The sequence below is a fragment of the Empidonax traillii genome, unplaced genomic scaffold, assembly GCF_003031625.1.
Source record: "Empidonax traillii isolate 1590-97213 ecotype Southwest subspecies unplaced genomic scaffold, ASM303162v1 scaffold594:size396842, whole genome shotgun sequence".
In the NCBI taxonomy this organism is placed as follows: Eukaryota; Metazoa; Chordata; class Aves; order Passeriformes; family Tyrannidae; genus Empidonax; species Empidonax traillii.
Window position 1 is genome coordinate 49,286 of NW_020955787.1, and position 26,363 is coordinate 75,648.

The 26,363-nt window shown below is 37.2% G+C and overlaps 1 protein-coding gene across 8 annotated transcripts in view; it reads right to left on the minus strand.

The window, feature by feature from the left end:
• Positions 1-2,062: 2,062 nt before the first annotated feature.
• Positions 2,063-26,363, minus strand: part of TTLL7 (tubulin tyrosine ligase like 7) — a 59,547-nt gene continuing 35,246 nt past the window's right edge. For 6 of the 8 annotated variants that reach the window (XM_027898362.1, XM_027898365.1, XM_027898366.1 and 3 more), the window contains 12 exons: positions 25,781-25,928; positions 25,625-25,698; positions 22,721-22,856; positions 21,827-21,913; positions 17,411-17,606; positions 16,428-16,708; positions 15,099-15,173; positions 13,659-13,793; positions 11,876-11,956; positions 8,531-8,691; positions 5,633-5,806; positions 2,063-2,319 (listed from right to left, as the gene is read on the minus strand). In XM_027898362.1, the coding sequence (XP_027754163.1) occupies positions 2,199-2,319; positions 5,633-5,806; positions 8,531-8,691; positions 11,876-11,956; positions 13,659-13,793; positions 15,099-15,173; positions 16,428-16,708; positions 17,411-17,606; positions 21,827-21,913; positions 22,721-22,856; positions 25,625-25,698; positions 25,781-25,928 (1,669 nt within the window). In that variant the 3' untranslated portion in view covers positions 2,063-2,198. Of the gene's footprint in view, positions 2,320-5,189; positions 5,309-5,632; positions 5,807-8,530; positions 8,692-11,875; positions 11,957-13,658; positions 13,794-15,098; positions 15,174-16,427; positions 16,709-17,410; positions 17,607-21,826; positions 21,914-22,720; positions 22,857-25,624; positions 25,699-25,780; positions 25,929-26,363 lie in introns of all 8 variants that reach the window. The other 2 variants (XM_027898368.1, XM_027898369.1) reach the window with 2 other exon arrangements.

The window sequence follows — 26,363 nt, forward strand, 5'->3', positions numbered from 1 at the left end:
GGCACCACCTGGGTCTGGGCTACAGGTGCAGCCTGTCATGCACCCGCAGACCACGCGCACTGGCTCCGAGGAGCTGGCAGCAAAGCGGAGCACGCTTAATTAATTAATTAATACCTTTATTGAAGGTATTAATTCACACGTTAGTAGGAACACAGTACCGCTTCAGGAAAGGTTATCAGAAACACAAATATATTAAGTAATGTCAGACGTAAAGCACTGTCTGTTCCACTTTTGTACATGTAAATGTATTTTTTTTCCTAAATCTGGCCATACTGCATAGGTATGGTTAGTGGCCCTCTTTCTTTTGGCAGAGTATTCTGTGCAGACTGACTTGGCCCAGCACTGGCATTTGAGCATAGAAATCATAATGAAATTTAAAAAATAAAAAGGAAAAGACATATGAACCTCCTACCTAAAGCTCTGCTTGAGTCTGGGAAGCTAAATGGGAAGCTGATCTCATCCTTATGGCCAAAAGTAGAATACAATGGAAGCCTTCTCCAAGAAGAGAAAATTTACAGCTTTTATTAGGTCTTACAGTTAACCACAGTAGGCATTAATAGTCACTGTATGGACCAAAAGAGATATGCCATTAATGTGAACATGTTATATTACTGAACTAATATTACCACAAAAATTAAAAAGACTTTACCAGACAAAAAGACTGCTTTTATCTGGCTAATCTCAAGAAGGTTTTTTAATTGTTTACAAATAGTCTTGTTATCATATATTCTGCAGTTCTAGAGCTGAGGCACTACAGCACAGGCATCAAAAATCTCACCCAAATTCCCAGCTTTATTTATCCTATGACTAAAATTAAAAAAATAAAAACAAAACCAACACATTTCCATACAACTTCAATCTGAAATTTCTTTAGTCTCTTAAATTTGTCTTAAATCGCTGCATATCAAAAACTATGAACATACTTGCTCCTGAGGATAAGTAGCCCCCAAATTACTTTTTTAAGTATACCTGAAATACATCGATAATTTACAAACACATATCAGGGTTAAACAATTGATAAGTACACAAGTCTTTGGTAAATAATAAATACTCTGTTCTTTACTCAGTTAAGAAACAATTTTTAAATCTAGATTAACTGATTTGTTTAATAATTATTTCTACAATGAATAAGGCTCACATGACACAATGCTGAGTGGGATGAATGGCTGTATGTAGCAAAACCTGAATGATGTTTCCAGGGTACAAACCCTGCTAATACGAGGTTCCTGCTCTGGCTTGGTTTATTTTTGTGCCCTTCAGCCAGCCCCAGGAGGCTGCACCTAGAAAACACTCCCCATTGCAAGGATCCATTCTACAGTAGGTACTGGATTGCATGCTAAAAACTACAACAAACCAATTAAAGTTGGAAACAATACATTACAGCTGCAGTACTTCCTAAAATGTCTGCTGTACCACTTGCACTGTGCATGCTTGTGCAAGCTGAAGGTGACTTCTTGCTCCCAAAGGAAACCTAAAGGCACAGGGTATAGGTAATGTGAACAAAAACCTGGAAACAAACATTGGCTTCCATTTGATTACAATAATCCAGTTAACTGATATTTTACTGTTTGTCTACTAGATGCCTTTGCTTTGGCTAAAAGATACTATGTCATGTCTTTTAAGAAAAATAGCAGCATTAAATGGATCTTGTCATTTCAGAGGAGAAATAAAAATATGTCTGCTTTAGGTTTGGCTTGCAGAGTTTTGGCTTTTATTTTAAACATGTCCAAGAACTGATCAGATTATTTTTGATGACTGTTACAGTTTTACTGTTCTATTAGAGTTTTTCAATTATCTACCTTGTTAAAGGATCAATTACATTTGAGACAATAAATAATATAGTTTACAATAAATAATTTTCAAGTCAAAGTATTTTACTTACAAAATAATGTAATACTGTAATAGAATCTTCAAGATCAATTCCATTTTATATATTCTGCAGCAAAAATAACATTTCTAGTAGGAAGGAATTACTTATAAACCTAGCAAGATCTACACATTCACATGTGTATGTAAACAACAAGATTTAATATGTTCCCAGAAAAGCTATGCTTTTACAGTAGGTTTTAAGCTAAATTTTATTATAATATGATGGTAGGAAATATATAACAGTGTTTATATTTAGCTTCATCACAAATTTTAAACTGAAAAAAAAAATATTGGTGCTATTATTTACAAAGAGCAACTTTCCTTTTACTTCACAAGTGACTGTATCTGTGTGTGAACAGAATGTTAGGGCGAGGCATTCCAGATGAACTGCAGCTAAGTTTGGATGAGGATGATTTCAGGATGAACAGTGAAGGTCCTGGCAATAAATACCTAGAAAGGATATGAAAAATATAGCAGAGTTTACAGACAAAGCAATATTCAAGAGCAAAAGAATTAATGTTTATCATTGTTGTATGCAAGCAACTGCGTGCAGTAAATACTATTTATAAAATACAGAGGGCAGTAGGCACAATCTAACTCAGAAAAGGAATCTAAACTCTGAGAAACTCTTAGCAAAATTTCAAAATGTTGTATGAGGACCAAACAGCTTTCTAGTCCTTTATGTTTCAAGCCATCTACTAAATAAACCACGAAACCCTGTGTAACACTACTACCAAAAATTAAAACTTTGACCATTGGTCTCTGTTATTATAGTACTATTTGTTTAATTTAAACTAGGCAAAAACTGCAAGTGGCATTAAACAGCTTATAAAAAGTTAAGTTGTAAAAAAGAAAAATTATTAGAGAAGAAAATTAGATTTTCAGCTTTGGTTTCCAGCTCTAATTATCTAAAAATAGAGATGTTATCATCGCTACTCTTGTAAAGGAGGAAATGATGCTACACCTAGTCATTCACATCAGGAACTATTTATCTTTTCAATTCAGGCAACTATATAGCTTGTATTTCATATAATACTACAAACAATAGTTTATCATGTGCTTAATATTAATTCTTAACTATTTTCATGGTACAATTACCTAATTGTAGAAGTCATTAAATGAGCACAGTTAAGTGTGCAAAAATAACATCCATACAAAATTAGAATTCACATTTAATTATGTCAGTGTTAGGAAGGATTAACACAACCCATTGTATAAATCATTGCTGAGAAATTATTGTACGATTCTAGTGAATCATGTTGGCTAATGCTGAATAAGTTAAAAGACTGATCACACGGACAGAAACAAGAGACTACACAGAGAAAATGTACACATGAGGTTTGCTTAAGCTTGAGAAAAAGTTTTATTATATTACCACTGATAGATTTTGAAACAATTTGCAAAAAAACAAAGTCAGATTTGAAATGGGTTGGTGTTGAGCTTGACAGTTCACTATGTCACTACAGCAAAAAACTCTAACACTTCCCAGGATTATTTGCCATGTAACAGATAAGATCACTTAGCAAGATGTAAGGACCTAGCAGTAGATGGTTTAGGGTTTTTTAAATTTTACAACACAGGTGAATTTATATAAATATTAAAGCTCTGACTTTGTATACAGTTTGATTTTAGCTAATTTTTTAAGAGATTTTGGCATATTTTTGAGCTCTTCTATTGTTTTATTTACACTTTCAATTTGTGACTAAAAAAGTGTCATTAATAAACATTTCACTGCTCTTACTCAGGAGCATTGTATTCTTCATGACATACAGTGGATTTACAGTTAAGAGGATTGAGAATAAATTTAATTTGTTCTCAGTTTTCATTATCTTTTTTTCTCTCCCTATACGAATGATTTCTCAGCTAAAGAGGTATCTATTTGTAATATTCGAAAGCTTTAGTTTCACATACTTTGTTTCTTAATCACAAGCAAAATAATAAATTGGTTTGTGCTCAGAAAAAACAAAGTTCTTCAAATTAAATTTTATAAAGTGTTGAAAAAATTGACTTCTCATACATTTATTAAATTATACTCTGATCTTTTCTTGTACCATACAATTTTATGGCGAGTCAAGAAAACTATTATTACTAGTGCAGATGCATTAAAACCAGAAATCTAAGTGAAATAGTATTGTGGTTTTCCCATTTCTAGAAAAATATTCCATTACCTTACAATTGTGGACCATAACATTTATTTCCATATGTATCTTTCACTTCACAAATTGAGAATATCAGTTACCTGGCATATTGCTGTATCCAGGTATAGATGAAACATTTGTGGAGACTAATATAAAAACTGTAACTGTGATCAGAGTTGTCATGACACTCCATTACTGATACTTCATATATAAAGGGCTTAAATTCCTCTAGCTTGTGAAATTTAGGAATAAACTTCCCTTCAGCATCCAAAGAAACACAGAAACTGGGGACGAGAAAGTTGTCTTGGACCATCCCCTTCCTTGCTGTCCAAATGCAAGCCTGTAGCTGCAGCACAGCAGAGTAATCTGATCAGCTGGAATAGTTTGTGGTTGGTCATGATGGAAGAGTTTCTGCAGTATTGACAGTGAAAGCAATAAAAACTTCAAGGTTGAAGATTTTCTAGTCTTAGCTAATCCAAATGACTTTACCATACTCTTGCTGTAGCTGAGTAGATGTTAATATTGAACATGATTTGGTTTGTGGCTAACATACTTCTGCTTTTGCTGTGACCAAACAAATTCAGTTTCTGATTGGTTTTACATTAAGTTAGAGTGTCTTAAGATCCACATGTCAATAACAAATGGGTTCAGTGTATCAAATAACTAATCTGAGATATATCAAGTAAGCAATTAAGCCATAAAATAAGTTTAACAGATAATATATCAAAATTTTGCTTTTCACATAGTGTTTAAATCACAAAGCCCTTCTGTGAAATGATATATGTAAGATATTTTACATAAACAAAGCATTTGTAAGTTTATATGCACAATAATTAAAATTGCCATTATGGATAGAATTTAGAAGCTAAGCAATTTGAAACTGATATTTAATTCTCCACCTATGACTGTTAAATCCCAAATCACTGACTTCCACAGTTGGAGCATTTCCAGTAATCCTTGTACTGACAATATTATAATCCCTGTTGCATCCAGTTGGAGAACTAAACCAGCCACTGGAGAATCGGGTAAGTGCCAAATAATCCTTTTACTATGTGATGCTGTTTTGCAAGGTTTGAAAATATATTTCTGCTCTGTAAGATGAAATAATAAAACTTTCAGCCTATAGGTTTTGGAAATGGGCTTTGCCAAAGCGTGCAATGCAGTAAATCAGATGGCACTTACCTGACCCTTGGCTGGAGCTGTGCCCCTACAGCATCCCACTGCGAATGTGAAGCCACAAGTATCTGACATGCTAGGATACCTCTAGGAATGCAAATCTGGAAACAGTGACTTTGAGGGATCTGAGAAGGGGAAGAAAGGAAATTTTCAGTTCACTTTATGGAAAGCCTTTGCTGCAGCTAATTAGGCAGTAGGCAATCAAGAGTTTAATAAGCGCACTTTCACTCAAGATCTATATACCAAATCCTGCTTTGGTAGCCCTTTGTAAATGGGCTAGTGAGACTGGAATGATTGAGACCCAGGATCAAGGGAAATGCTGGCGAGTTTGCTTTTTTTCCCCCTTAAATACAGAGCGAACCGGGCTTAAAGAAAAGTGTAGTGGCAGCAACGCAGACTGAAACCTGTTCCAATGCTATCCATTATACTTATAATATTCAAATTTATACCTTGTATCATCCCAGTGGTGGCTGATCCCAGTCGGGGATCCTCTTGAATCTGATGAGTATTTGTAAACTACCAGCAGGCAGCGTTTACAAAGCTGTACTATTCGTCGGCAACACTGGAGTTGCTCAGGAGTCACCACCTCTGTGCTTTTACTGAACGTGGTTTCCCAAGAGCTCCTGTTATGGAAAAAGACACAAACTCATGTTTTCTGTCACGAATTGCCATCTAAGAGCTTTACTGCTTTCTATCAGATTCAACAAGAGAGGAACAAGAGAAAAAGCATGACCTTGCCTGTGCACAGGAAAGGTCTACACAATTTAACACAAACAGTGGCAGACCAGAGCACAGTGCTGTTCTGTTACCCCAATAACAACGGCTGAGATCTGCAAACATCCATGGGAATCTTAATGAGCTTCCTTATAAATGTGCCTGTGCAGCCTCCTCCATGTGCTACACAGAGTTTATTCCCCATTATACTGCAGTCAGCAGGGATCAGAGTACTGTTTCCTAAGGAACCTTAATTTGTTGTGCTGTAACTTTAGTTTCCACACGTTAGTGAGAAATCATGGAGTCCTCACCAGATCAAAAGAAAGGCTAGTATACTTGATTGTGCAATATGGTCAGTTATGTTCAATATGGTCAATTATGTGTTATTCTTTTTATAGCCATCTGAAGTCAACAATTTGTCTTATTAGTTTTAATTGTTTATTATACAGTAAAACAAATGTTGCTTTATGAAACCATCTACATCCCTTTTTTTTCCTTGAGATTTTCATTTTTCATTCTTTTTACTAAAATAGCACATAGCAAGCAGAGATTTAACCATCAAAAGGAAACCTTAACGGTATTAGCTCCTCTCTTCTCTCAAGACATATATCTTATGAATAGTTAACATATTGCATTGCTTAATATATTTTCATGTAATCATTCTGTTTCTGAATCAGCACGTTAATACCCCTTCCCAACATGTTTTCCCAAATCCTACACGTGGCCTATGTTTATCCCAGTCTGTTCTTTAAGATGGTACCATAGGGAAGAGATGAGAAGTTGGCCTCTCTGCTGCAGAGGTGCTGTCATGAGTTCTCAGCTGTGCATTCCATGGCAAGAAGGATGCTTGCAACTGAATAAACAACATACTGGGCAGGTGCAAACAGCCTTTTTGTTTTCTTCCCTGAATTCTGTAATAAGTATATTACATGCAGAGTGATCTCTGCGTGTACTGGATATTTGTATATTACTTTTTTTTTTTTTTAAATCTTTTACATAGCAACTCCTCCTACAAGAAAATGGATCTTTGCCAAAGAATAGCTCCACTTTGGACTCAGCTGAGTCTTGTTCTGCATGAACAAAAAATCCTAGCCTCCCTTGAACTCTTCAGCTGGCTCAAACTTATCCCAAGTCAAGCAAGAAGCACAGTTGTTCAAAGGTAAACTAGTCATTGCAGAGAAAAAGAATCTAAAATGAATTTTTTTATGCACATTAGAAGATTTGCATGCTAAAAATAAAATACAGAATAGTAACAGTGTTATTAAAAAGGAAGGTAATTAAAATATTTTATAACAACAAAAGAATTGAGCTTGGACTCAAGACTTCACACACCTCTGCTAGCATGAAGAAGGGATCCAGCAGCTGCTGAGGATTATACAAAAACAAAAGCTTCAGACTGGAAACACAGAAACCTTTTCTAACCCTACTTTAACTTTTGGAGTGTGCTGCATTCCCAGTACCCACCTGTGCAAATCCTAAGGCCGACATTATCTGCACATTCCAACAGCTCCTCTCAGTGAAAATAATGTTGCACAACAACAAGCCTTTGGCATTGAGAAGATGCTGGTAAAAATCACGCTGATCTTTTAGATCCCTCAGATCCCTCTTGTTGTTATCCATTTTGAGGGTAACAAATGGGTATTGCATGCATTCTCCACATATGACAAAGGACTATATGTGGACAACCTATTGACTTGATTCCTTTGTACACACAGAACCCATCAGCAGAATATTGGTTGTTGTAGCTCATTTCAAATACACCTTTTAGAACACCCTATGCAAGCTGATCAAAACCCCTTCTTTATACATCTTATGTACTGACAGAGAAAATGTCCCTTTTTGTATGCAATATATTTCATATTTAAACATTTGTATTCTTACTTTATGAAGAAATTTGGTGGGTGGGTGGGATTGTTTTATACCCATGATACGATCCCCCAGATCCCTCTTTACATGAATGCCTTTGATTTCAGGAATGTAGATTCTGAAGTGTAGATTATTGAACTTACTTACATGGCCTGATCTTTTTTCCCCCTAGAAAACTTGTATTTGCCACCCAACCCAAAACCTTATAAATGTGCCTGTGCAACCTCCTCCATGTGCTACACAGAGTTTATTCTCCATTCTACTGCTTACCTCAGTGAGAACACTTCACATTCTGCACATACTTGGGCTTCCACCAGTATGGGAAACAGGAAATGTAATCAAGCACATAAATTTGAACTCACTGTAAATCACAGAAGTGACACTGCATTTGGCATGAGACATCAGATGCACTTGTGACTGAATTCTTCCCTTCTAAGTTTGGAGCTCAAATAGATATAACAATGATTTCTGTTGATGGCAAGTCCATGTTTGACACAGCGGTCTGGCCTGAAAATCATGCCCCATCCCATGGAAGAGTTGACTTAGGGCTCAGATATTTTGACAATTAGATTATTTTCCCTAGATTATTATATTTGTAAAAATATAACTAAGTATTGGATTCCACTTCTGAAAAGGTTGGCCTGGATTATTAGATTTAACTCTACTATTACAGTATTCTCTTGAAGGAAAATGAGCAAGGGAGTGTGCCAGCACTGATTGTAAAGGTGAAGTTGTGAAGAGGGCTCAGAAAAGACAAAGAGGCTTACCTTGAATTCCCGAAACAGTTCCACAGGCCTTGGCCACGGCTCCAAAGTAAGCGATTAAATACACGGTCAAAAAGGCGGTACAGATGCAAACTCTCGATGTCTGGAGCTTTCCAGACGTGCTGGAGAACCGCACGAACACTTGTCCTGACTATATCCAAAACCTAGGGAAGAGGATTCCAAGTAAATCAAAACAAAGGCATATTGCAGAACTGAAACCCCACTGCTGGCTGACTGACTGCACACACGCACAGATGACTGCAGAGCTATCCATCCCCACAGATGTCTGCTCCATTTCTGGGCATTCATCAGCGAGCTTTTATTATGTGCTTTTTCTGTCAATAACATTTTGCAAAGCCAAATCAAAATATTTTATTTTTATTACAGAAAAGTTCATTTCTATTTTTCCAGTCTGTTCAATACTAGTTCATTTAAATGCCAAAAAGAGTTTAAAAAGAAACAAAATGGACACAATTACAGACTAGAAGCAACTTAACTAACAACCCAAATATTATATATCTTCTTTTCTCACCCCGTTTTAAAATACCATCTATTTTACAGAGAACATGTAACAAAAAGTCAGTTAAATCACCATAAAAGGAAACAGCCTCTCTGCCTCTTGTGCCTTACAGCATCTTCCAAAAACAGTCAGCCCCAAGTGAGCAGTAAACAGATGGAGGTATTTATTGATTTGATATAGGGTTTTGTAAATGAGAAGGTACAATGCTTTCCCAGGAAGCTTCCAGTTATGGATGACAAAGTGATTCACATGGTAAAACAGGTCTCTCAAAAGGTGAAAGAGATTTAGTAGAACAATAAAGTATGGAAGCACGGTGTAGAATTGCAATTTTTTGGTCCTGCATAACAAACTTGTTTATAAATAGCCTGATAGGACACCATGAAGGAAATAAAGCATAAATAAATAAAATGCTTGCAATAGCACAGGGAAGCTGTGTAGCAGTGCCTCATGGGCAGAAAATCCATAGATACCTAATAAAGTCAGCCTTGATGAAATATGGGGTTTCCATGTTATTTAAGCTCTTTTTGAAGACCTAGAATTAGTTTGCACACATAGGTCTTGCACTAATTCCACGCACATCATAATCCAGTGCAGATACAATACTGTCATCTCTCTTGGGAATCTTGGTGCATGCAGGTGTCCAGCCCACAAAAACTCACACCCGTGGTCTCCTCCTCCCAAAGAGTGAGATAGAAAGTGAAAGAAACTACAACCTAAGGATGCTTATCTTTTTTTAGTGACAGCAGGAGCTAAACCCAGGGTTTGGATTGCCCATGTCTGTGGGGCAGGTCCAGGTTTTCAGACACTTCCTTAGCAGTATTAGCCTATTGACTTCATGCTTCTCAAGCACTTTTCCTTGTGTCTCACCTGTCTCAGGCTTTCCCACACAAATGGCAGGTGTCTGTGGTTGTATACATCCATTTCAACTAACCAAGTCCCTAAATTACATAAGGATCAACCCTGTGTTTCTTTGCAATGTAACACTGACTAGTGGTAATTCACCTGTCTGGGTGGAACAGGGCAGTTCCACCCTGCACAGCGTCTCTCACTGGTCCAGTAGACATGAGCTAAGAACAGTGATGCCAATGGAGAGCTTTCTCCTTTACTTTAGCACCTGGAGTTGCAGAAAACTAAGAACTGGGTATCTTAGAGCAAGCCACAGACTGCCAGGTACTCTGGAAAAGAACTACTTTTCTTTGTTTCTGTCAATATGCCAGAGCAGGAAATGTACCAGTTAATTGTCCTTAATTTGCAAACATGGCCTCAGTCATCCATTTAAGAAAAGAGACAAGGCATTGCACAAGGGCTGGAACTTCATGAAACCTACACCTTCACTTTTCTAAGTTAGTTTCCCTAGCTTGCCTTCATCTTTCTGTTTACTTTAATTTACAACATTTACTTTAACAAAAGCAATTATCTAGGTGTAATAGAACAAGATGTTAAGAAAGAGCATATTCAAAACCCTCTGGTAAGCATCAAAACTCTTCTAAAAAAAAAATGTAAAGTGATGTAACATGAAGCAGTCGTAAACCCCCCACCCCAAAAGTCACTTTTTCTTGAAAGTCTTAGAGGTTACATTTTTTTTAGCATGCATTGATTGAATTGTTTTACTCTCAACTTGCTTCTGAATGCCTCCTGTTCCTGTGCTGTAACGCTTGAATATTACACACTAAGAATATGAGCAGAAGTTTAATTTTTCTACAGCGTGTTCAGTAATTGTTAAGCAAATACAGCTGTCAGGGATGAACACTGTGAAATCTAGTACATTGCCCAGATATTTTCTTTTTGTGTGTTAGAATTTCCCAGTAAGCATAGTGAGGGGGCTGAGATTCTGTTTTGTATTTCACAAAGTTGTGGAAAGGTACCTTTGAGACAGATTCCTTACTTGCATAAATATTCTCCACCTTGTGCTCGTTTCTCCTTCAGCCACCTCATTGGAATATAAAACATACTTCTTTCAAATCAACAAAAGACATTTGGCAGTCCTCAGCTGCAATGTCATTGTCAAAGTTAATCCATTTTTATAAACTACCCTTCTAAGAATAACTATCTGATTGCTTGAAGGGATTGAGGTTAAAAGCAGTTAAAAAAAAAATCAAATCATTTCCAGTGCGAGCAAAGATGAAGGGCTCGCTAGTGCTTCAGGAATTATAAGTCTCCCAAGTTGTAAAAGATATCCTCACAAGAAGAGCAAAAAGTCCACATTTCTGGCTGTGCAGTCTTTGGGAATAACAACCTGGATCAATCTGTATCATCCTGACTTCCTGCAGGTACCCCTGGTTTAACATGACTGCCAGTCAAATGCAGGGGAGAACCTCCCTTTATTGTAGGCTTTCTGAAATAATGCCTAAAGGAGAAAATTCTTGGCTTGGCAGGTCCATTTTTTATTCAATATAATCTATTCCAGTACTGTGGGTCAAAAACTCAAATAGCCAAGTGCAATATCACTAACTCTGATGAGTTTTAACATGCCTGGTCTGAAACTGCTGACTGGTTTAGCCCTTATGAATCAAATCTGCTGAGTCAATACACTTCTAAGAATGTTAGATAAAATTAGGTATTTAAGCTACTAATCATTTATTTGTTTCCTTTTCTTTCAGCAGATTAAGTTTTTAAGAAATTGTTTTTTAAATTATAATCCAGGATAATCATGCTTCTCCAAATAGGGAGCAATACAATTTCCTGCAATAGAATTAATTCATATATATGTTAGTACCAAGAGCCAGGATTTCAGCATCTCGAGTCACTCCCAGCTACTGTAACACCAGCAGAAACACTGCTATGCATCTACTTCAGTTCACCTTCAGCAAATGAAGTACGGCACTTACTTTTCGCTGCTTTGCTGGATCCAGTTTTACCATCCAATAGAATGATACTTTTGGTTTGTGATACTTCCAATTATCCATAATCTGTAATCATTGTAAAACACAAGATAAAAAATACAGAAAAACCAACCAAAAGGTGGTATTTCATCCATGAGCATTCCTAATGCTTAAAAATGTCAGCATCTAAAACACCACCGTGCCAAGAAGCTTTCTCTAAAGCCAATGGAAAAATATTTGCAAATTCATGTGGGGGAAGGTTTGCAAAGACATGTGCAATGTTTGAGTCTAACCCTGCCCTCTCTTCTACCCGATTCAGACAACCACAGGCTACAAAGCAGCTGGAAACTTGTCTTGCCTGGCTGGGCCCAGATTCCTGAACACAGCAGTGAGTTCAGGGATGCACAGCTGCTCACCTATTGGAATAGTGAGGGGGTGGTTGTGTGAGGGACACTGGGCGTTAGCTGGAGAACATCTTTTCCATAAACTGTTATAGATCAACTGCAGTGCTCTCCTTTTACCTTGTCTAAGCGCTACCAAAACAGCTCAAGCTGCCAACAGACATTTTTATTTTCATTTTGTTGTTTTTTCTTTCTGTTCCATTCCAGACCTACAACAAGTTCTGCCTCACAGACAACCAGTATACCATCACTTGTTTCCTTCCATGATGAGATGTTATTTCCCATCAGGAATGGTTAAGGCCAGAGGAATTTATAAAGGAATTCTGCCATAGGAAAGGCGTTTCTAACCCCGGTGAGGTGTGTGAGGAAGCACCGCTCGATGGAGCACACACTCCCACCGCTGCAGAAATGCACAAGGGAAAATTTAATGCAGCATTTTAGTTCTGCTTCAAAGATAAGAAACCCAGTCTACTGGTGATGAATGTTATCTTCCAGCATCACACCAATCAACCATCATTACAGGAGAATTCCTTTCCACTCTGATGTAGTTTGCTGATGTTTTCAACATTTTGAAAGCTCTCAGAGCAAAGGAGTCTTTGGGCCAGATAATGAATCAGATGAATGAGTCACCATGGGCTGTGCTTACCACATCAGGACACAGGTGCTAATTTAAATTACTAGATCCCTTCATATTTCTTCTAAACTGAGAGAAGAACTTCTATCTTGTTTTTTTTTTTTTTTTCATTTCTAACCTGGTGTTGGCTTCTTTGCACTAAATATTTAAAAGGGATTGAGATAGCATGTAATCTCTGCTTATACATCTTAATACTGGGGTTTAATTGACCTTTAGTTGGGCATTGTTTCACATGTCTTTGATAAGCTGCGAGGCTCAGGACCATGCTGGATGTGAGAAAGGCTAAGCTGCTAGACTGGAAGAGCCAAGAAGTGTGTGACTGGTGTTCTTTATGACCAGCAAACCTGCAGCCTGCCTTGCACATTTCGGTCTGAGTTCTCTGCTCTGCGTATCTGAGAGCAAGTCAAACACGCCAGGATCTGTTTTAACAATCAGATGAAATATTAATTGTGACATTCCTCTTGGCTTACTTAAAAGTCTTAACTTTCTCCACAATGAAAAACTGAGTTTTTCTAACCTTCCTGATTGTTTCTCATATATTTTATAGGGACATAGGAATGTTTCAGTGCTGCATTTTTAAAGTCACAAAGTATGCAAAGCTCCAAACTTCCAAAATCTTCTGAATTATCCTAAGTTTTGGAAGTTTCAAGGCCAAAGGAGCTCGTGAATGGTGGATTGAGCTTTTTACTTTCCTTCCTTTCAGTGGTCTAAACAGTGTCTAGCCTGTTCTTTTTTCTTATTTATAGATACTTACATCTTCTATAATTAATTCAGTTTCTTCATCTGATTTTCCTGGGAACTTGATTCTCATGTCATTGATTAAGAGAAGAGTCTCTTTTGTCAAAGCAGCCTCTTGCTCTCTTGTTTTCTGTTGCAGCAAAGACTCACTCTAAAAACCAATATGAAGCAGAGGAAAAATTTCAAGTGTCATTATAAAGATGTTTGCTTGACCAAAAATATTATAAATAGGGTGATATAAAAGATACTCTTTAAATTTATTGACATATTATCCAAGACCTAACTAATATACACACGTGTCTCCTACATTAATCACTATTACTTAGAGTTGTCAAGAAATTCAAGAAAAACTGTTCCAATGTAAGTTTGTTTGAAACAGAATACACAAATATATATTCAATATTTATGGTGCACACAACTTAAAGTATAAATTTGAAATTTAGATAACAGACTTTGAATTTAAATTCAACATAACGAAAAATATTATTAGTCACAAAAATCATCCTTTCGGTTCTTGACTTCAGCAATTGAACAGAAACTGGCAAAATATCATTAAGCCAAGATTTCAGGAAGCATTAAAAAGTAAGGACACTTTGCTCCAGTTCTGGTCAGTAAGGGGTCTGACAGATGAAATTCAAAATTTTTAGGCATTTCTAAATCTCTATATCTTGTAAAAACTACAATACTTAAGGATATTTTTGCTTAAGCAACGGATACATATTTCCAAGTACAAAAAAATATCCTGCTATTTGATACATAATAATGTGGCTGAAATAGATAGCAAATAGTTCCAAATCCACTTGTGTTTATAACTGCTATAATAACATGTCTGTAATTTCCAACTGTAAATGGCTTCTTCTGAGCTTTGTTTCCGTATCTTTAGAACGTTTGGATCCCAGCAGCCTCCAAAAATGGCAATACACTGCTCTTTTTTTGCCCAAAAGATAGATAAACTTAAACTTTATCATGCACAAATGATTTCTTTTTAGGGAGTCACAGTTTATCAATTTTAATTTTATTCTAGCAGTAATATATATTATATTATTCTTAGTTGCAAAAATAATTATGAACAGAGTTCCATTCAGAATACAGTGCTAAATTATGAGTAGTTCTTATCCATTCTGTAAGTAATTTTATTAACATCATTTTTAGGAAGCATGACCTAAGCTCTATCACCCAGCGTAATTGTTCTGCATATCAAGATCATTTCTGTGGTGGGGCTTTCTCAATGAAAAAGAGAGTATGGTTTCTTACTAATGTTAATTTAAGCGAGTAGCCCATTTTTAATGTCAGATGGTAAGAGACTGCTCTTAATCTTTCAGTAATTTATATTAGATATAAAGTTAATGTGAATAGAAAAATCTATATTAGCCCTGTCTCATTAAACTCTCAGAGTACATCATGATGATAAAAGGGTACTTTCTAAACTTGAGATAGCTAATGCGATAAAAAATACCTTTAACGCGGTGTTGTGAAGACACAATCTTACTGTCTTTCCAGTTCTATTAACTGACTTTAAAGATGGAAAACTGTGTTAAGGAGTATTTCACAAGATGTCAGCACACAATTTTAAAAGGATCCTTTTTCATCATTTAGACAAAGCCTCACAGGCAAAACAGACAATGAGTGCTCTACTGGATAAAAATGATGATTAAAGATAGTAAATACTATAAAGCAAGTTAATTAGCATTACAAAAGGATTTCTCACAATCAAAGCTCACCACAATACAGAAAGGCTGCAAATATGGGTTAAAAGTGCCAATTTGTTTTGCCCCATCTCCAGCTGAATTTTGTGGGTGACGAAACACATGGGTCAGGCATCAAAAGCACGACTGGAAAGGCGGTGGCACCAGCATGCAGTGTGAGGCTGGCACTGATCCCCACAAACACTGCCCAGGGGCAAGTGAACGTGGGGTCCACCATGCAAACACGAAAGAAGAAATGCCTGGGCTGTGAAGGAGATGCCAAAGAGGATGAACAGTCAGGTAACAACTGAAAAAATATATATGGTTCAAAAAACATTGTGAAATTATAACTAACCACACAAAATCTTAACACCCAGAAGTGTTTCATCTGGTTATTAATTATTTAGTCTAGTTGCTTATCTGTCTCAAGGAGAGGCTTCAAAATGAAAGAAGCTTTTATCTTCCCTTTTAAAGAAAGAAAATGACTTCCAGTTATTGCAGTGGCAAATCCTGAAGACAACAAGCACTACATAAATTTTCAATTGTTCTCTTTGGAAGTAGAGGTCTACTGCAGTGGTATAACATACATAAAACAGCTGCAGGTTGAAAATTATTCACACCTTCTTCTACAGTGGACAGCCATACAAAGTCTTACTAATGTTTTGTTATGGTTCAACATATTTACCCTTGGACTACACACTGGGTTTGAAGTATTGATCTATTTTTGTTACTGTAGAGATTTTGAAGGTAGGAGCATCTTTATTTCAGAACCAGAAGCCCCTAAACAAATCACAGAAAATTTTGGGGAGAGGTAATGACCCTTCCTATCTTCAAAAACCTATTTAGTAAGAGGGTTGCCCATTCCCAAAAGCTCTTCAGGCTTCCATTCTCACAAAATGTAACATCTCTATTGCTGCACCAGGAACACTGAAACATCACAGTTGGCCCTCACCCTGAATCATAGACAGGTCTAGAGATCTTATATTCCCAACCTTGGCTAGAGTACCTCAGGCTTTCTGACATGGTGCAAATGAGTAATGTGTTTGTTGAGTTCAGGAGAAATGGGACACATTTTGAATGCAGCTGCTGGGTTAACTCACCCCTGAAGAGTTCATGGTTCCCAAGGTGGCTGTCTGAGAGACTCTGGCCGAAGATGGGCTACGATTTAAAGAGTGAGACCTGCTGACCGAGGAGGTGCGCTGCATTTGCAGGGAGGCTTTGGCTGAGCAGGGCCGATGCTCAGCCGCCTGTGACTGCACAGTGAGTACTGCTATGGAGCGAGGGCAGCTCACAGAACGCCTCATCGCACCTGTGGAGGAGGTGGGGGACGAATACGATGGAGATTTTACATTTTTATTGGAAGGTTTCCAGTTCATTCTCCCTGCAGACAAATTAAATGAGTGATGTAATTACTTATTCTCTTAACGCCCATTTTTCAGTATTTGTAACTAATAACATACACCATCAACACATGTGAACGCGTTGTGCTACACTGTATGATGAATAACTAGAAATGTAGCAGTCAGTCACGTCAGATCCCCTGATAAGACATCATTTCCACACTCTATAAGAACATATATTTCTTCCCCATATTCAGCTTTAATCAAGTAGACTCCAGTCCTCTATAAAATCCATAAGGTTTATTAGAAAGGGCATGTGCTCAGTAGGTCAAAAAGTATGTGACTACGGTGTGGGGATTCCTGACCGTAAGAATATGGAAACAGAAGAGAAAATTTGCTCGCTGGATCCCATATTTGCAGATCTGGTATCCCTCGTCTGCTCCTGTATAGCTGTAGTATTTTAACTCAGTCTCCTGCTAAACAAATGCTATGAAAAATAAAATTTTAGAAGCAGTACTACACATGTGCAATTATATTATGAAATTCTTTGAGACAATATACTACTAAAACAAAAAAAAATAACATGCTATATCTATTAATTTAGAAAATACTTTAAAGAAAATGAAACAAGCAAAGCAGTGTTTACTCCTAAGATACAAATGTTGGTACATTCTAAAATACTGAAGAATTTCATATAATTCATCATCAAAGCCAGACTTACTCGGAAAAGTGATTTAACTTACCTGATCGTTCCAAAGGTTTGTATTTATTTTCTTCAAGATCATATGAAACTTTTTTCTCTTTTTTTTCATTGTGATCTTCCTTTTCAGTTTCCTCTCCCGATTCTGACACGCAGCTGCCGCTGTCACAGCTGCTGTCACTGCTGCGGTTCTTGGTTTTCCTTGAGGAATGTGCACTTTCTGGCATGGAACACAGGGGCTAAAGAAAAAGGGGAGGGGGGGAAAGTACCTGATTCGGGCAGGTTCAGGCAGGATTTGCACAGCTACAAACCCTCCCAAGGTAGACTGAAGTTTGTCCTATATTTTAGAATAAATCCTTAAATATTTCATTACATTCACTCCATGGTAATCCTAATCTTTCTCACATGAAGAACAGCATAATATAGTAATGGGGGCGGGGGGGATTATTTCATTTCAAGTATGACTTGCACTACCAGAACTGTGAATTATAGTTCCAAATCATAAATCCAGTGATACAGAATACTATTTACAATCAGTTTAGGTCCTTCACTGAAATTTGCAACAACTGAAGTTGGAGTTCAGCAATGATCAATATGAAGTAAAAAAACATGCCAAGGAACTTTGGCTGCTACACCTCTGAAAAAGAAAGTGATTAATCCACATCCTGCAGAGAGCAGAAACTGGAAGAATACAGAAAGCTGTGCTGGGTGTTCTTGGTGTCCCAGATGCACATGGGATTCAGTGTCATCAGCTAATGAATCCCGAGCTATTTCCAAGGATACTGCAAGACAGAAATCAAAAAGTAGGAGACAGAGAAACCGATGCAAGAACAGAAACGACAAACGAAAATTTTCCTTCTTCCATCTGCCATCGGTCAGACATGAAAAATGCAGTATCCTCTATTACTTCTATTACCCTAAGTAGATTTAACTGGTCACCTTCTTTTCCTACACATTTTCTGTCCAGTAACTCTCAGCTATGGGAAACAATGCTGATTGCAACATCTTCCTAGTCATCTAATGGATTGCAATTAAAGCTCAGATTTAAAAAAAAATAATTTCATAATTTCTGAATATACTTTGAGTCAGAGTGAAATAGAAGAACTCTCGGGAGGAATTTAATTTTTCCTAATATATTAGCATAATGTAATGCACCCTGGATTTATTAGGAAAGCCCCCAAACATACTGTTGCTGCAAGATACATTTTCTAACTAAACATATGCTTTTAAACTTCCATTCTAGACAAAGCAGGGAAGAGATTTCTGCCTAAAAAGTAGCAGCATGATTATGCAATCCCAAACTGTTAGACCAGATAAAGAGAAGTTAAGGAAGAATATTCCATTGAGGAGAGCCCTGACAATTGCTGTTACACAAAGAATACGTTTCTATGTATTTATCTATCTGCCAAAAGGACAAAGTGTGCATTACTGCTTTTCTAAAAACAGCTGTCCTAATCATGAAATACTGTGTGTGACAGAAATACATTGATCAGACCTTCCTGATGAGTTATATAAGGTATAACAGACATTTTCAATCAAAACTCAAAGGGGCTTTAGGGTAGATCTCTTTCTACTTATCATGTACATGTTCCTCACACATTCTACACTAAACACTAAGAACATCCTGACCAGGACTTCACATAATTAATACAGAAGAACAAAAAGAAAAGTCAAAGAATTACAAAAAGCAATAAGGACAAATGATAGCTAGATCTGGGTTTAAACTGACCTCCTAAAGTAAGAGAGAATTTGATTGCTTAGCAAGTTTAATCATCTTGATTTTCCCCTTATGATAACCTGATTTTTCAGTGATTAAACTCATCTGATCTTATAGCAAAGAAATTAAAAATAAGAGTAATTGCTCATTTCCTCTCTACTAGCTGTTCTTTCAGTTCCTCAGCTCTTCATCCCACACACAGGTACAGTGTGATGCACGGGGAACCCTGGCAGTGTGTAGGTGTAAGGAGACCTCTAGAGGCTACAAGTTAGCTGGACATTTCCAGAATGCATTTCTCAATCTGCACAAAACTCAGTAACATTTTAATTGCAGGAAAAAAAATGCCTTCATTCTGAGAAATTCTTGATTGTTTTCCTACACGGAGTTCCTGATCATGTTCAAATAAAAATAAGGCTGGAATTCCTGGCAGTTATGGACCAGTTTATACACACACCCCTTGCACCCTTCATATATAGATAGGTATGTGCCAATGTAGATATTTATAAACGTTTCTATGTATGGAGGAGGATAAGGAGGAAAACAAGTCTCCCCTAACTATTCCAGCTGTTCTGTACAGAATTTTCTGCCTCCTGACTGTTCTTTTTTCTGAGGCAGAGAGTGCACGAAAGGCAGTGCATCTGACCTCCTAACAGTAGCTTCTGTCAGCAGGTCAGCTACTGAATTTTTAGGGGGGACAGACTTTATGACCTTCTAAAAGAACCTTTCATGTTGGATAACATGACACGAAAGGTACCTGTCCCATGGTTGGTTTAGGGTTTTTTATGTTAGAACTTGCATAAGTTACTTTCTTAATATGCAAATAGTTCTTTATTTGTAGGATTTTATGGTTACAAATAGAGTTTTACAGCTGGGTTATTCTCCTACCTGGCAGACTGACAGGCAATAGTAAATTCTACTGCCTGTCCCACTCTCCAGATTTCTATATAATAAATATTTAGAGCCTACACTTCTCAAAGCATCCCCTTTACAAGGAGGTGGCCAATGAAATGTGTATCACTGGCCATGTGCACCTTACCCTTCCAGGCCAGAGGTGCCACTCTCTCAGTAAAGGATCCAAGCCCATCCAGAATGGGCCTCTGTGTTTCAAAGGGAGGGGACACTGTACAACCAGGGAGAAGTGTGACAGGGCCACACAAAGGATGCAGGAATAGGAGTCCTGTATAGCATGAAGTGTGCACACTGCAAGGAAAAGAAACAATCTCCCTGGAATACCTAGTTTCATTGCTTTCCATTTTGATTCCATTGATTTTATCACCAAAAAAAAAAAAAAAAAAAAAGGAAATTTTGGTCATCAGCAATGTTCAATGTTTTTTTTCCCCTATAAGTGCAAACACTATTGTACTGGTAGAGCAGCTTGTAAGCTACACAGTCCATTTGCTTGCTATAAGAGAAGACTGTGACATACAGTCTGACTCATAATTAATCAAAATTCATCCTAAAACTAACTGAGAGAGGTTTCTCAGTTTTAAACGTTTCCAGCCTCCAGCTTGGGCATTGCCTGTGTGCAAGCAGCGTGGAGGCAGAACAGATCCAGTCTGTGTGCACACAGTCAAACAGGTGGATGCTCCCTAGGGGCTGCTGGCAAAAGGGAAAACCGTGACTGAGGTGTTAAACTCGAATTAAGTGACCCGCTGTTAAAGAACTGAAAACAAAACTTCCAGGAAAGAATCCCTCAAGAATGGGGACTGAGTGTGTTGCTTGGGGGGACGGGATTTTTCTTCTTCCTTAAATGAATCCACTGCTGTTAAAGCACTAGCCCACAAAATCCCCATATTTGTAATGAGGTCCCTGCAAATCTATCTTAATGCCAGATTGGGTATGTAGATCCTCTTTCCAGTAGGCATGCCTGTAATAAGATGTAGCCCTTTGGATTCTTGCACATATCTAAAGTACCTCCTCAAGCTCAGAACAATTGTCAGCATTCATTTTGTACTTAAATTCAGAGATTTGTGCACCAAGTCATCAGAAACACGAAATGCTGTAAAAAAATGTACATGCATCAATAAACAAATCCATCAGAAACACAGATGCAGGCTTTTCCAAGCAGACTTGACCTAAAATATTTGCAGGATATAAAAAAACATACTTATTTTAGCCAAGCTCAAACTATTTATCTTTACTGGCTTACAGAGATATGCAGTTTATTTAAGGCAAAGACTCACATGAACTATGCACACAATCAGAAAGCATTAAGCTAAAAATAATATACATTCACATTAAAAGCAGATTTTGGATACAAAACAGGTTCCAAGATACACTGTACAACTACTTTAGCAAGTGAGGAAGCCACAGACATATTAAAATTATAATTAATTCTTCAACCTTTCATAGTGCCTTTTATCCCATGATCTCAAAATTCCTAGTTTTGACACCAATCAATTAAAGTTGAAAGCATTCTTCAGAGATAGGCTATTGATATAAAAATCCTTTCACACACTGAAATCAAGAAATCTCGTGTACAGCAGTGGTTGCCAAGCATGGCAATTCCTCAAAACAGTTTAGAGAGGGAAAGAAGGATCTCACATACACTTAAAATTTTAATGGGGTTTAGTTGGACAACTGGTAGTGATGCTGCTCTCCATACTTAAAGAAAAAAAAAGTTAGTGGCAGCCTGAAGAAGAAAACTTCCACCAGGATCAGCTAACTAAATTCCCCACTTAAAATTCCCACTCTGTCTGCCTACAGAGTGAAACAAAAAATTGGTATCTAGAAGTCAAATACCTTAGGTCCTCGCTGCCTGGTGCATTTTCCCATTAGCTTTTCATCATCTATTTCACACTGCTCCAGAAGATCCAAAATGTCCTCCTCCTAGAAATGGGAATTTCATTAAAACTGATTCAAAGCAGGACATATCCTGTCCTTCAAAAATTCAAGCACAAAGTGGTAGGAATTTGAAATTACTCTGATTACTAATTCCTGAAATAAGAGTATAATTCTTCCACAGGAGGAAATAAAAGCATTTCTTCTCATGCATACATCTCTCCTTGCAAGCAAAATGAAATTCAAAGTTAAAATCAAGTCTTAACATTTATTAAAAATAAAATTCTGAAGAAAGGGTTGAACAAATATTCCTGTAAAACTGCTGAATGATGCCAACTACAAAGATGCAAAATAATTTCTCAGATTTTAAATTAAATCACATTAACTGGTTATTAATACAGTCACTTTCCTACTGTCTCTGACTAAATAAGTAGGCACACAGGCTGAGTTTTTGGATGCCTTTATCTAGTGGAGCTGGTTTTAGGATATCTCTTGTTCCAGTCCATATAGGTGGATGAATAGGCCAGGAACGTTACTGGAGAGAAGAAGGAGGCAATTCCCAGCTCAAAAGCAGTTTCTGCCAACCTCTGGTCTGGCCAGGGGGAAGGCTGAGGATCAGGGCTATGGTAAAGCAGCTCAAAGCCATTTAGCCTGTCTGCACCCTGGGTGCACCACAGCTCATCCAGATTCAAGGATCTGGCCCACAAGCTGCACAAAGAATAATAATAAAATCACGGAAATGTTATCAAATACTATTTATTAGCCATTACACATGATTATCGTGAAACTAAACCACAAGGTCATGAATTCAAAGATAAGTAACTCCTGAAGCCAATACTTGATGTGCTTCAGTACCTTCATCCTTTTTAAAGGATTATTCATTTCCCGCTGCAGTGAAGCTGCTCTTCCAGCAAGAAAGGTCTGGAAAGCAGTGGCCAACAAACTGTCATACTTCTCAAGCAGTGTCTTATCATCAGGAGGGTAAATTCGCCTAACACAGGGAAAAAAGGAGAGGAGTTTAAAGACAGAACCTGAGCTATTTATCAAAGAACAAAAGTAATGTCACCAATACAGTCTGTTCTATAATGCATGTGTGTCCCATCTATAATAATTATATAATATCATACCATAAAACACATTCTCTGAACGCTGCTATCTAAGTCTAATTTTAACTCAGTCAACACATTCATGTTTAAACCAGCAATTATCCAGTCAAACGAAATACCATGCAGGTCATTCCAGAGGTACACCAAAACCCAGTTTTGCAGTGCTTAGAAATTTCAGTGGGTGTGAATGATGCATGCAGGTGTGAATGATTCATTAAATATTAACAAAATATTGCATGTAAAATTTAGAGCCACCAAATAATTTGTATTAGCAATAAAAGGACACAAACCAGGGAAAATTTGAACAATTGCTTTGATTTCATGAGCAGGATGTAAATTAAAGATTGAATATGTACTGAACTTGAATGCTAAATCCTCCAAGCCTCCAAAAAAATAACAGGAAGAAATAGGCACTGGAAGAAAGAAAAAAAATTCTGGTACATGGATATAGAGAGTGACTGATTTTCCATTAGAGCAGCGATGCCATTATTCTCTAAAATCACAGGTAAGAAGATTATGGCAATATGAGAACCAGGACTTGGTGATTTATTCATGTTCATCATGCAACAATGGGCTTTGAAGAAAACCACTCCAATCCATCTGTCACCAATGCCTGAAGCACAGCCAGAAATTATGAAGATAGAAAACTTGATTTCTAATGAATTGTAAGGAGTAATCCATATTGCCTGCAGTGTGCAAAGCATAGACACCATTTATTTAGTGCCGGTATTATGTGACTTTTATGTATTTGTGAGTCCTTTCTGAACTTTGTAAAAAGTTCTTTCTCCTTCTTCCTTTACAGACTTTTTCTCCCTGGAAGGTATCTATCATGAGGATTTGGCTGCAATGAAGAAAGGATGGTTATGATATCAGTAGACTCAGGGCAGTTCTAGAGCAATACGAAGATGGTTCCAGTTTGCACGTGAGACCCGAAGGAGCTCTAATTTAGGCTCAGCCAACATGTTTTAATGGTGTGGATTCTACTGCAGAAAAAGTGTCATAGGACAGTACTTTAAAGGAAGGATTATACTTTTAATATAGGTAGAAATAGACTGCAGCTGAAAGCCATTTCAAAGCCATGTATGTCCTTTCCAATTCCTCATGAACTCACAAAATCTTGAAAGCATGGCTCCTGCTTCACCTGCCCCAAGACTCCTCCTGGAACCAGCTGTGCTTGCAGACAGACATCAGCTAAGCCAGTTGCTGAGCTGACATCCCCAGGCTGAATTCAAGCCTGCTGAGGTTTGATTGAGGTTCCTCTGGATTTTTGTTTAGAGTGCAATATTAATCCCTGCAGCAATACTAGCACCCAAAATTTCCATGATTCTGTGTCAGTGCCTGACAGAAGTTAGTCCTGCTTTGCCAAGGAATATCCCATGGAGAAAATACTGCAGAACACTCAGATAATATTCCTCTGCATCTCTAGGCAAGATTACTTTCCTTCTCAGGATCTTCTGATTCTTCAGCCTTTTCTCTAGCACATGGTGATAAGAAACCACAAAGCTGTTCTGCCCTTTCACAAGTGCCCATTCCTCACTGAAGCGACACTTCCCTTCTTCCGGAGAAAAAGATATTGTTGTGTTTGTATTGACTGACATTAACCCAAAAGCTAAATAAGGAGAACATGTGGCTCTTTCTCAGTCAAGAACGGAATAAACAACCTGAAACATGATCATTTAATACGCTAAATTTTAAAGTTAGCAAAAAATAAAAATGGGAAAGTGACGAAGAAAGACTTTTTGAAAGCAAAATGTTAAGTCATCAAAAATGAAAATTTCACACAAACATCTCTTTGTTTAAATGAGAACTCTACTGGGAGTTACAAGACATCTCAAAAAAAGCAGTGATGAAGAACAGCAGTAAAGGCATTCTGACTAATTCAGAATAAACTATGTGAACCTCTCACATTCTGGATGAATGTTACAAAGAGTGGGCAAATGTTCCCATCATCTCTTCCTAGCCACACTCTGCTTCCTTTCAACAAATATTCATAGGCCTTGCTTTCACTTCTCATCGAAGCATAAATCAAGAAATAATAATAAAACCGTCATAAAACAAAATTTTTGGGTTTTGGCTAATGCCTATTTTAACTGACAAGATAAAGCTCTTGTTGAACATATTTTACCAAGGAATCCAAAGGTCTACTAAGATCCAAAATCAAAGTGCAAAAATATATATAGTATTTCAAATGTCACTCTATTAAAAATGGTGGATGCACTACTAAATTTTCTGAATTTTTGGCAAGGCTGAGATACAAATCAGATTTGATTTCTTTACAGGGGAATAATCATACCCCTATATTGCCCTCCCTCATCCCCAGTGAGACAAGGATGGTCGTATGTGAATACAGGACAGGTCCATAACAACAGTCATGATTCTTAATACACTGACTGTGAATAAACAAGTCTTTCAAACAAATGTCTTGCACAAATACTGAGGTGACTGATGTCATATAAATTCCTAAGTGCATATAAAAATTTGGAATCAAGAGAAGAACTACCTGGATAAAAACCTACCTGAAGTACGTGTATATATTTTCTATAAATGCATACACATTTTTAGCAGAAAATTGTCATCTACCACAAACATTTATTTCCATTATTCCTGATGAATGCATTGAATACTTCCTACTAATACAGTCAAAAATATGCACCTGTAGTTCCCCATGTTTCTATTTTCATGCTCCTCTTTGGAAATCTGTTTACGTACTTGTGCAAGTCTTTCCTTCTACAAAGCAAGAAAATAAGACAATTAAAACAAAGGGGCCATAAACCATGGGCAAGAAACAGCCCTTCTTTCTGCTCCCTACCAGTTCTTCTTTTCTCCTTTCCAGCGTGTGGCGCTGCTTCTCCCAGTCTGAGGAACCTGGCAGCAGTTTCTTCATTGACCCTTGGCCATACAGTCTTTTTTGAGCCTCAGCCTTCTGTTGAGCTAAATTTCTCCTTTTGTCACTTGTCCTGAAACACAGATGATATTAAGAGATGCCAGTTCAATGCAGCTAAGATGTACTGTCACATCAAGTATATATCATCTGTATTTTCCAATCAGTCATGTGTGGTTTATTATGTAAAATTAGATTTGAAACGCTCACTAAGTTGGGAGTTTATTTAGTATTAACTTTCATGGCTACAATATCCTTTAAGGTTACTGTATAAACTCTCTGCTATAATTTAATGTACAAACATGGTTGCTTCTATTTCCCTGAAGTGTAGCTTTTTTCCAGCATATCCCAGCTACAAACTTTTCCTGTAGAGGGGTATGGCTTTTGACTGTATCTGACACTATCACCATGCCCAGGACGGCACACATATCCCAACTCTGAGACCTCTTTGAAAAATGCTTTTTTTAAAATGTACAACAATTACTATTGCTATGATTTTTTTTTTTTTTTT